Below are 12,331 nucleotides of genomic sequence, written 5' to 3' on the forward strand. Positions count from 1 at the left end.
TGTGAATTCATGAAAACATTCTGTTAATGGCTGATGCAAAGTTAACTTCATGAAAAGTGATGTCCAGAAAGAGTGTGGCTATAATAATTGAAGCTATTTATTAGTTTGCTCTGCTTTCAATTAAGTTTGATCTCTACGTCAGAGTATTGAGTTTTTGAAACACTGCCTGTAGTATATAATAATATATCCTTTTGCCATATTTATCATAGCAAAAATATCAATGACTAAAATCTCAATAAGGCAATTATATACAAGTAAGTATAGATTTATTATTCTTAACTCCACATCTATGTATCTTGAAGATATACACATTATTAAGGTACAAATATGAGGAGTTAAACAGAGTAAGCCTATAATACCTATATATACATACACTGTCAATATGTTGATCATCAATGTTTTGCTACAATATTATGATTGAATGATATTAAAGAACAGACATCTAGAACCATACCTCTTGCACCTTACAATTTCCAAGGGTGGGTGAGTGGGTGAGTGAGTGAGTGATGCCCACAATCGGAGAATTTGACTCATTTGAGGATACTCCTAATCTGCCCTAGGATACAGAGGCAAGCAGAGACTCTGCAATCTGTTTCTTGCATTACTGAAGATTTATTTGTAGTTAAATGCAAATTTAAAATTTCATAAGACCTATGCAAGTGTTTAAAACAAGAACAATCTTAAAGATTTCTAAAATAAAATGTTCAAAGCCATGCCTTCACCACATCAAACTGAATGCAAAATTTTAAATTCAAGTGCTATTTTGTATGTAAAGTTTTTTAAATAAGCACTAAATTTGCTTAACAACACTAGCACACGTTTGCTACTAGAGACCATCAAAATTACCATTTTCCTTAGTAAGAGAAATATCTTTAAAGTTACTTTGTAGCACTCACTGCGTAAATTTGAAGAAACTCATCTGTATAAGGAAATTGTTGAACAGACACTAATTGAATGAATAATTACAGAAACTAGCACGGTCCATCCAAACACTGCCGATCTATTGGTCAGGACTTTTCATTAAGCAAGTCTGGGTAGTCTCTGATCTGTTTTGTTACCCAGGATAAAACCTGGCCAGTATGTATAGATCAGGCGTTACTCAGTGGCCATTATGAAGGACAGAAAGGAATCTCACCAACATTGATCTTCACAGTAACATATATTATCTAGAATTAACAATACGAAAGAACTGAAAATCAAATGAGAAGATTGTGTTTTCTAGAATAAAAGATAAACTGTCATGGGTAAACTAGGCATAGCATCCTCTTGTGCATCTGTGAGATGTACCATAAACTACATGTCAAGAACACATGACCAATTACAAAGGTCTGATATTTTTCTGCATCGTTATTATTGTGCCCTTTGAAGAACTACTGTGCATCAGTCATTCTCACCACTCGTCTTTTTCTTTGCCTTTCACCCTCCCTCCATCCCTAGCTACACCCCTTAAATGGCACTATATACCATTGTGTCCACCTTTCACACTTCCCAGCTGCGTCACCCCAGCAGTAACCTTACCTGAATCGCGAGTTGGACAAAGAGCACAGTTCATCCCCCAAGCTTCGCCATAGAGACAGCAACACTCGGTGTAGGTGGTCTGCCTGTCCAACAGGGGGCGTGAGCAAACTAAATCTGGACCAACTGATTGCCAGCAGTAGGCCAGGCTGTCATCTATGGGACAGAAAATACTGTCAGAGTAGCACTCATATCATTCTACCAATCTTCCGCTGAGGGAGGGATGTGGGCATGTGCTGGCACTCAAGCTGATTTTAGAGACTAGTTAATGTTAATTAAAATGTTATGATTGTATTTTTATTAAAATTTTGATCAAGCCATATTTTACATAAATACAATCTAAAGTAAACTTGCAACCTACATAAAGAGAGTAACAGTTACAATGTAGAGTCAGTGAAGTATTGGGAAAATCTTTGCCATCCTAGTCTAGTGAAATATACCTAAATGTTCTACAAAATGATAACGTAATTAAAATGAAAAGGGACAGAAAGAGTAGGAGTGGGTACAGAAGTAGACAGGATGAATGCTATTAGTAGGGAATTAGTAGCGTTGGGCAAAGTATACTTATCAATTAATAGTCACACATGTATTTCGTAGTACAATTTGCATTACCACATTGGTAAAGGTGAAACAGCCTGACTGCTTTATTCTAGTTTGTGTTGTAAGTTTGCCCTATTCTGGAAAGAAGTCAGGGATAGTATATATTTTGCTCTAGAATCTTAAATCAAAATTGTCCTTCGCTTAGTTATAAAACAAACATATAAAAATTCAGGAGGTAAGCGGAATAGTTTAGGGTATGCAGAAAATATTAGGATAATGAAAGTCACTTAAAGAACACTGATTTAGATTTGGTTCGATGATTTTACATTTTATACCAAACTTGAGACTGCTTCCTTTGAAAGACCTAAGAGCATTCAAACGTTTTTACATTTATAACATTTGTTATACTGTTATAGAAGTGCAAAATGGTTCAAAGCGTTTACAAGATGGCTTCTCTGAAATAAGAGGTATTCGAAGCTGCCACTGTCCAACACCAGCTAGAGTTAGACCCCTGGATTGTGCATGCAACTGAACCATTTTGAAGCCCTGATTGGGAGTCTGAGAGTATTTTAATATTTCAAAGTGATTCATTGCTGTTCTGATGGGGAGTAGGCAGAGGCAGTGAGTAGGCTGATTAAGGATGAGTGATCCGCCATCGCAGCTAGTGAGAATTGGAAGACTCACTGAAGTGGGAGATAAAAGTCAGATTCAAGTGCGTATAGCCTTCAAGAGTATTCCGTGATTGTGAGCAGCACAACTAGCTGCATAACAACATTGATTACATATCAGTCAACTCCACTGAAGAGTATGATCTGGTAATTAGAGAATACATAAGACCTATCAAACCAGTGACAACAAGGGCAGAAGCTTGCATTTGATTGCATGATGATCTATACCAGTGAGGGCCTAGGCCCGTTAGACTATAGTTGAAAGCATTAATTTAAGTGCAGGAGGACTAGTATTATTTAAAAGCTCCAGGTCAGGTATATTGGTAGAGTAATACTGTGAATGCGGTTCCATCAGAGTGCCTGGGGCCAGTAATACAGTGGTTAAGTGCGTACATTGAAAATAAAGGAGATGTATTCAAACAGTCTTGGTGAGAGGAAAAGAGATATTACTCAAGAACACGGGTCAGTGGCTTTAGCCCCTGCTCTACTGGCGGAGGACCACCCAGCCAACTTGTCTTATAAGGGTCTCTCTACCTTTTAGTGCAATCAGTGGTACATATGTTGCACTGAAGGCACAATAGTAAGCCAAACAGTTTTTCTGGCTCCACTCAGCATACATGTTGTTTTTCTGAAGCCAGTGTTTAATTTGGAAAAACAAAATAGCAATGGTGCTGATGAGCTGGGAGTTTTCACCCAATGGTTGAGTTCCCTGCGGGGTCCGCAATGCCTTGCATAGGTCACTTCACCTTGAATAGTGCTGGGGCTCACACTGTCAGTGACCTGGCCACCTAGTGCTGGACAGGCCTTCAGCTCAATGGTTTCCACTGATGTAGCCAGCTGAATCTCCACCAATGGAAACCCTGGAGCTCCTCCACCTTTAAATGAGGTAGGATAATTGCAAGGTTGGTGGGCAGGGTATCCATTGATATACCTCCAACCATTGAATGAATTAATAGGACACAGACATTATTCATGGAGCTTCCGACACAACTAATGTGCATGGCTTCAGAATTTATTGGTTCTCTTTGGCCGTCATAGCTTAACAAACCTGAGTAGGACAAGTGTTACAACTGAATAACTTTTAGCCAGTCATGCTAAAACAAAAAGCAAGAGCTTAAGTTTGTGCAAAGTCACCTTACCCTGGGTTTGGCTGGTGTTGGTTACACACCTCCTTTCTGACCCATCGAGGATGAGTGGTGGCTCACATCTACAGTAGTAAGAGCCAATGGTGTTCACACAGTCTCCACCCACGCAGGCTTCTTCGTCCAGACACTCATCATTATCTGAGAAACAAAGATAAAATTGGTATTTTGCGTATAAACAGTATACATTATGGTATAGTTTCATAGTTTCCTAACAATGGTCCCTAATCTGCATTGAACCCACCATTATGTCTTCCATTTTATTTTGTGGACAGTGAGTGGGAAACAGGGGATATTGTCCGGTACATTGTACAACCTCCCAGTATCATAATGTAAAACTACCAAAGGACACTGTTCTGATGTTATAGACACCACACAGCCAATTAGGTGGGGAGTCACCAGGTCATGAAACGCATTAGTAAATTAGAAGCCGGTGTCCTCACACACCAATAGGTGACAAGCTTCATCATCAGGCACTGCTCCTCGTCAGGCCAGCATTGCAATGCTTGATGGGCCCCGCAGAGAGGCTCTTTGCTGGAGATCTTTTGTTTGTGATTGCCAGGGAAAAGCGAGGTAAAGGGAGGACTAGACGATGTGTGGTTAAAATGAACTTTGGTCATTTTACGTTCCATTGTAATTCTCCCACAAATCCTCTTACTTCTTCCAAAAGCAGGCGATCCTACTGGCATGCTCAGTGACCTTTTCTAATATGTAGTTTCCTGGATATTGGAACAGGAAATTGTTCTTTGATTGTACATGCTCTACAGCAACCATCCTGATCCCTGTAGTGATTTAAATAAAATGTATGCACTTGTGCATCATGTGATGGAGTTACAGTCTGACCTTGCATCCCATGGTGAGATCTTTGTAGAGTTGCCATCCAAGATGTTGGTCTTCCTCTACTTTTAGCACCTTACACTTTCACATTATAACTTATAAGAAGATATTTAAAAGGTGTCCAGCAGCAACCTGATGCTAGACTTAGCATTCGGGCCAATCAAGTCTGTATAAGCATTTTGGCTCTAATGGGTTTGTGTAAGACATCAGGACCCCTTCATCTATTTGTTAACTTAACTGGTTCAATACGCAGTCCAGGGAGCAGAAAAGCAGCGGCACATAATGAGCTAGCATATCAATCACATCAATGTGACCTGATGAAATCGGATTGCTTTCCCTTCTCACTTCCTCTCACAGTAAAATCTGTCAGCTTCACCACTCTCATACCACTAATTCGCTGGGTGGCTAAGTCTGCTAACTTCCGAGCCCTCTAAATAATCGAACATCTATTCTCATCAAACGACATGAAAAAGGCAGTTAAAAGACTCTTAGGGCCATATGTACGAACACATTTTCCCATTGACACAGAATTGGAAAAACCCTTTGATACATCTGGCCCTTAATCTCTGGACTGGAGTTTGATGATAGTTTTCCACAAGGACTGGCCAAGATCTCACATGCTCAGATCAAAGCTGAACTCCACTAAGCAGCCAGACCTAACCTTGACACAAGAAGGTTTAATCATCTAACGGTAATACTTCATGATCGCTAATGAGAAGGAGCAGGTATGAAATTCAACTTATTTTGCTGCATCCATACAGCCAAAATACCCCTTCACTAGCTAAAGCTGCTCTCAATTTCATGGGTGAAGGAGGTAAAGAGACCTCAGAAACTTTTCAGAACATCTCTTGCCCATAAGCATCTTTTCACCAATGCTGGAATCCGAGCATGATCCTTCTTGTCATCAGAACAAACCCCACATTCTTGCTTTCAGGAAACACTCAGAACATCACTTATTTTAATCATTCTTATAGGAAACACCTTGTTACCTCCTCAAAGCTTGCAGTCGCTCAACTACGATATTTACCATTCTATGATCTTCTCCTTCATCCGATGTAGTCCCTTGCTGGTCTATGATTTTTTTCTCTCCTGACTTATTTGAAAAGCACCCAGATATTTTCCTGATGAAAATCACTATAAACAACTGCTAAGTAATTATAAAATAAATAACTAAAATTGGAACAGAATTGAGAGACATATTTATGAGAGGGTTGCGCCTTGCAACATTCAATGTGGTACATGTGTGGCACAAACCGCTAAGTCATAATTTTGAAGCCATGCAAAGCCCCTTTGCATGACTTTGAATGGCTCCAAAATATGGAGTAATGTAAGGAAGTGCAAATCGCTGCATTGCATTACTCTGCGCGAAGGGAGGCATCAGATGGGCATTGAATGCATGTTCCCATGCAACTCCCATGGTTTTTGAAGCATTACCAGATTTAAAAGACCTTGTAAACCTGGGAATGTGCCAAAAAGATATGTCTCCCCAGGGGAGGCATAACGAGGAGAAATATCTTTATTTCTCCTAATTTTTTACTCTTTCTATGTGCGCTGCATTCTGCAGCACACATAGAAAGAGGAAAACGCCTCTCAGGATTGTTTTTGTGCAGGGAGGTGCCCCTTTCTGGACAAAAACAATCCTGCATGCAACACAGGCACCCTTGCACAATGGTGAAAGGGTACCTGCTTTGGTGCCAGGTAGCCAAAAGGGTGCCAGTGCAATGGAATAAACTGGAATGCACCGTATTGAATAAATATGGCACATTCCTGCCCCTTTCCCTGTGACGCAGGGCAGCACAGCAAGGTGACTTGCTGCCCTGCGCCATAAAGTCCATAAATATCGGCATGAATGTTTAACAGCTAAATTTGTATTTCATCATCATAATATATATATATATATATACACACACACACACACACACACACACACACACATTATAACCAATATTACAATGCAGCTACAATTTCTTAAGTCTGGATTTTTGTATGTACCCTATTACTCCGAGGCACGTTTGTAAGGAAAGCATTATAGAATATAACTACATATTTCATAATGCACCTCTCGCACCAGTATGGATGAAATGCATGGGTAAAATGTCAAATACAAATAGAACAGAAGAGCTGGTCGCAGAACTTACCAATGCACTCCAAACGATGCACATCATAATAATACCCATTGGAGCAATAGCACGAATACCCAGGAATTGTGTTCAAGCAGACACCACCCTTGCACACCTGAGTGCCAAAAAGAGCACACTCATCAGCATCTGTAAGCGAGAAGATAAAGACAGATGGATGCATAATACAGTTTATTCATGCAGTACAAGCCTGTATATGCTGAATTCACCCAACTACTTGTCCTCAGAACTGGCGACAATATTGTCACCTTGAGCAGGATGGCAAAGGAAGTGTAGAAAGTTAAACACATCACTTGAAGCATCTTCCGTACACCTTGATGGGAAGCATGTATCATAAACTTTCAATGATGTGTCATGCCTGTCAGTAAATGACTGTCAATCTGAGCTCCTGCAGATTGTGAACTACACATCAAGGTATTTTTCCAAGGTTTGGGTTTAAATCAAGCTTGAAGACGCCACAGCACCATTTGCACTAGGCTGGCACATAGTTTTTGGCACAGTATATCTTTACTGGGAATGGACATGATGAGTGCTAAGCCTATGCCGATGTGTAAATAATCAACCTGCATAACTAGCAAATATTCTGAAGAGATTTAATGGATCATATTGGTTTGCAAGATCAACAGGAAAATTGAACCTTCCATCACAAATATCACATTATAGACTATTTACTATGTCCATTCAGAATATGTGCATTTACTATATCTAGAGGCACACAAAATAAGATATAGAGGAAGCCCATGCTCCATATTCTATTTACGCTGTCCTTAGACAGAGTACACACAGGAGAAGTTGCTGTTTTAGTGAGGCTAATAAAGATGCTGACGTTTTCACCATTTGTAGAGCTCTGCTTTATCACAAACTCATTATTGAGAACTAATCATAATCTCAGGTAGTGTCCAGGTCACACTAAGCAATATGTAAAAATGATGTAAAAATAACATAATTTTGTCCACAAACTCCCACATGTACACAAGTACACAACTGCCTGTTTTTGTAATGTAGGTTCCTGTGGGTCAGCTCCTTCGTGCAAGTGGATTTTATGGATACTACATAGCAAGAGATTCACAATAATGCCTCTCGGCTGACCTCAAGATGGCCATCTGTTTAGAGTATGTTACTTTTTTGGTTAAATACCAAATGATGATTTCCCCACATACCAAAGTATGTTGAGGCATTTCTGGGTTTTTCAACTTCTACACTGTAAATGATCAACCATAACCTGCACTCAGTTTTAATTCATGTGTAGCTTTGGAGTAATGTCATTGTTGTGGTCTACAGTTTTAAAGACAGTAGGATGCAGACTCTCTGGTGCCTAGGAGAAGACTACCAATTGGGGCCAGTTAGACAGTGGAAACCCAGTGAACCAACAGGGCAGGAGTGGTGTGTGTTATACTCCTGAACACGTGACTATATGTCACAGAGCATCATGTTCCTAATCAGGGCTTTCCTTTCACAACCCAGTCTAATCTTGTACTTGTTATTTTATGTTTATGTTAATTTTTATTTATGAAGCATGCTAAATTTGGCTCTTCTAGACACTGACTAGACATAACACCATGAAGTACGGAACATCAAAGATTAACACTCCACAAGCAGACTCCAAGCCTCCATCCAGAATCCCAGTAATCTTTGGCACAAACAGAATCCCTCGAGCAAACATGTCACCCAGACCACCTGCTCAATATACCACTAGCCAGACACTACACTCTCCAAACAATAGTCCCAGCTTCCTAACCTGCTTACTCCTTAACTACAGATTAGCAGTTAAACATGCCACAGAACTAGCTGGAACTATATTATTGGAATAATCGACATTATATTCCTAACAGAAACTTGGCTTAATGAACACTCAACCACTACACTTGACTTGCTCACACCACCTGGCTACTCCAGCATTCGATTGGGTAGATGACTACGATCTAGTGATCATCCATGAAGATGAAGCCTGACCTAACACCTTAGAGATGACAAACTACTCGACCTTCGAATACCTAGGAGCCGTACTCATGACGAAAGGCACATCTCTTGTCAAACTCCACACCATTTATCCCACTCCTCCCCCATCCCCCTGGTGATCTCATACTCTTAACCAAAGAACTAACCGACCTAATAACTCAGGTTTCCCTTCCTGACACTAATGATGTATTCTTAGGTGACTTCAACCTGCACTGGAATGACACAGAAGACGCCACAGTCCATACTCTAATAAACCTTCTTGAAATCAATAACCTCAAGCAACTCTGCAATGGACAGACCCACAACAAAGGCTCTACTTTTGATGTGATAATTGCCAGTAGTGACCTTGTCTCCCATCGTTCCATCATGCCCATTGACTGGTCGGATCACCACCTGATACATTTCAATCTGAAGGCTTTCCCCAGAGCCTACCCAGCCCTACCCAACAGACACACGCACTGAGCAAGGAAGATCAAACAAATCCCCCTTTCAGAGCAGGAATCCAGGATCAGCACATAAGATGCACAACCTCTCCTACACACCGCTGATGACCTCACTGCCCACTATAGCTCAGTGATGACAGATGTTTTTCACCAAGTGACCCTGCTCAAACTCAAGAGTTCTAGCAAAACCCAACCAAGATTCTGGTTCAACTTAGATCTAAACAAAGAGAGGAGATAACTAAGACTAACTGAAAGATCATGGAGGCAGAATCCCTCGTCGGGGCACCCCTCACCACACAATTCTGAACGACTCTCCTACAAGAAACATATCTTTGGAGAAAAAGCCACTTTCTTTCCCCCTCAATTTGACCATGCAAAGAACAGATTGATGGAGCTCCTCAACATAATAAAACAACAAACTACCCTTACCTCTCACCACAAAACAATAGCCTTCAATTAATGTTGTGAAGAAATAGGTAACTTCTTCAATGAGAAAATTATGAATATATATATATTTTTTTTGTCCTCATTTCGCCACCCACGCTTTGGTTAAGAGGAAAAAGGCAAAGGCCGAGGTATTTATGGTATGACTCCAGGTGTGCGGTCCGCAGCACTGCTGGGCCGCCCCACCTGTTCTACATATTGCACTTTTCCCAATCGCCTGCCATCGACCAAGTCTTACTGTTTTCTTCAAGACCTGATCATAACCAAAGCAGCACCCAATACGTTGAGGGGAGTTCTAATCATTGGACTTAAATTCCAAGAGGAGGAGACCAAAAAAAGGAACCACAAAACAAGAATTATATGACTGAAACTACTCCACACTTATAAACTACTGATAAACATTTTCCAATCCACCCAAAAATTATCTCTTCTAGTAAGAGGACCGCATTGTTCCATTTTACACAATCGATTTACTGATGATTGCCAATCCTGAGCGAGGGGGGGCAATGGATCCACCCATTTACGACATATTTCCCATCTGGCCAAAAGCATTAGTACAAACATCAAGTGCTCCTGTTGTACTGACATTTTCTGATAATTTATGCCCGGTTCACAAACCCCAAACACCACCATAAGAAGGTTTATTCTTAAGTTTACATCAAAAATTACCTTCAGAATACTTCCTATATCCTTCCAATACTTAATCAACATTGAACATTGCCAAAACATGTGAACATCATCTGCATTGCCTTCCCCACACCGCGGACAGTTTTTCTTGAATTTCCCAATAGCTGTTAATCTAGCAGGTGTGCAGTAAACCCTATGTAGTGTAAACAGATGGTTTTTCTTCAACCCCGCAGGTTTAGTAGTAAACCTCAGTTCTGAACAAGACTTCTGCCACAAAGCTATAACTTCTAGGGTTGGAAAGATCCTCCCCCATTTCAACAAGGGGAGGGAAGGAACGTCATCTACTGTTTCCAACAGAGCATGATACCAAAAAGCAACTTCTTTTTTAATGGCTATCTGGTTTAGTTTCCCTTCCCATGAGCTCCTCCCTATTTCTCCTGCTCGTCGAGATTTCACCCAACTAGATAACTGAAGGTACTTGAATTTAGAAATTGTCCCTCTAGTACACTCCTGAAATGCAGACCAGGTTAACAATTCAGAACCTTCTATGATCTGACCCCATCTTACCATCCCGCTTGTTCTCAAAGGAATTGATAGTTTGTCGATAAGACATTCAGGAGTACTGGAGAAAATTATGAATATTGACCGATCTCTTATCCACAAGGAAAGTCTGACATCCCAGCCCACCTGCTCCACTGACACACACATCACCATTGAAACACCATCCCCCCAAAGATTCAACTACAAACCTGAGTGGCTCACAAAAAACTAGAGACAATAATGATCTCCTCAATCGGAAAAAAATGCTAAGTGGACAGATTTCAAACCTATGACAAAAGAAGAAGTCTCCATCATAATTCTGAATTTGAAGCCCACATCCCATACTACTGATCCCCTCCCCTCCGCACTAGTACAGAACCTCAACCACATCATCTCTTCATTTTAGGCCCAAAATCATCTACGCCTCTCATGCATCAGGCCATGTATCTGACTCTCTCCAATTAGGCCAAGTAACAATCATCCTCAAAAAACCAATGGCGGAGCCTAACAACCTCATTAACTTCAGACCTGTCACCAACCTTCCTTTTGTAGCAAAGCTATCAAGAAGTCCATCTTGCTACAGCTCAATTAACACATAGATTAATTCAACCTCCACAACACCTTACAATCAGGATTCAGGAAATGTTATAGCCCAGAAACTGCTATGCTGAGTATATCAGAAGATATTCTCAGCACCTTAGATGAAGGTGACTCCTGCCTCCTAATCCTATTCGAATTATGGACGGCATTTGACACAGTAAATCATTCAGCTTTAAGACCCTCAAGAATCACACTGGTATCAATGGCAGAGGCTTGAGATGGTTAGTTTCCTATCTACAACATCACTCTCAACAAATAAAAGTCAACAGTTGTCTTTCTCAGTCTGAACCAGTTCCACAAGGTGTACCACAAGGATCAGTACTCTCTCTGGCCCTACTTAATCTCTTGATGGAAACGTCTATGTTTTAGGCTCTTTCAGAAGACCAGTAGTGAGTTTTTTATATGAGAAAGATGGGTAAAGAGTTTCACATAGTATAGGTTTCAATGGAAAAAGCTTTTTCCCCGAAGATGGCAGTTATTGCCTTGGAATGATCTAGCAGGTAGAGATCAGGGGAGTAACAAGGGCCCTACAGCACCCTCAGTACAGGGGGCCACACAAGTGTTGTGATCCCTGGGGGCTCTCGGCAAGTGCTCAGCCAAACCTGGAAACAACTTAGAGTAGAGTAGCATAGAGTGGAGTACAGTGGCATAGAGTGGGGCAGAGTTAAGTAGAGTGACATTGAGGGGAGTAGAGTGAAGTAGAGTGGTGTAGAGTGGAGTAGATTGGAGTGTCATAGAGGGAGTAAAGCAGAATTGTGATGAGAGGAGCAGAGTGGTATAGAGTGGAGTAGAGTGACGGAGAGTGGAGTAGAGTGGAGTGGACTGGTGTAGAGTGCAATGGAGTGCAGTGGCATAGAGCAGAGTGGCATAGAACAGAG

The 12,331-nt window shown here is 40.8% G+C and overlaps 1 protein-coding gene across 4 annotated transcripts in view; it reads right to left on the bottom strand.

Annotated features, from left to right (window-relative positions):
• Nucleotides 1-12,331, bottom strand: part of LTBP4 (latent transforming growth factor beta binding protein 4) — a 922,370-nt gene that overhangs the window by 16,627 nt on the left and 893,412 nt on the right. For all 4 annotated transcript variants that reach the window (XM_069207205.1, XM_069207206.1, XM_069207204.1 and 1 more), the window contains 3 exons: nucleotides 6,841-6,969; nucleotides 3,863-4,006; nucleotides 1,519-1,671 (listed from right to left, as the gene is read on the bottom strand). In XM_069207205.1, the coding sequence (XP_069063306.1) occupies nucleotides 1,519-1,671; nucleotides 3,863-4,006; nucleotides 6,841-6,969 (426 nt within the window). The remainder of the gene's footprint in view (nucleotides 1-1,518; nucleotides 1,672-3,862; nucleotides 4,007-6,840; nucleotides 6,970-12,331) is intronic.

Source organism: Pleurodeles waltl, chromosome 9 (assembly GCF_031143425.1).
Source record: "Pleurodeles waltl isolate 20211129_DDA chromosome 9, aPleWal1.hap1.20221129, whole genome shotgun sequence".
NCBI classification, from domain to species: domain Eukaryota; kingdom Metazoa; phylum Chordata; class Amphibia; order Caudata; family Salamandridae; genus Pleurodeles; species Pleurodeles waltl.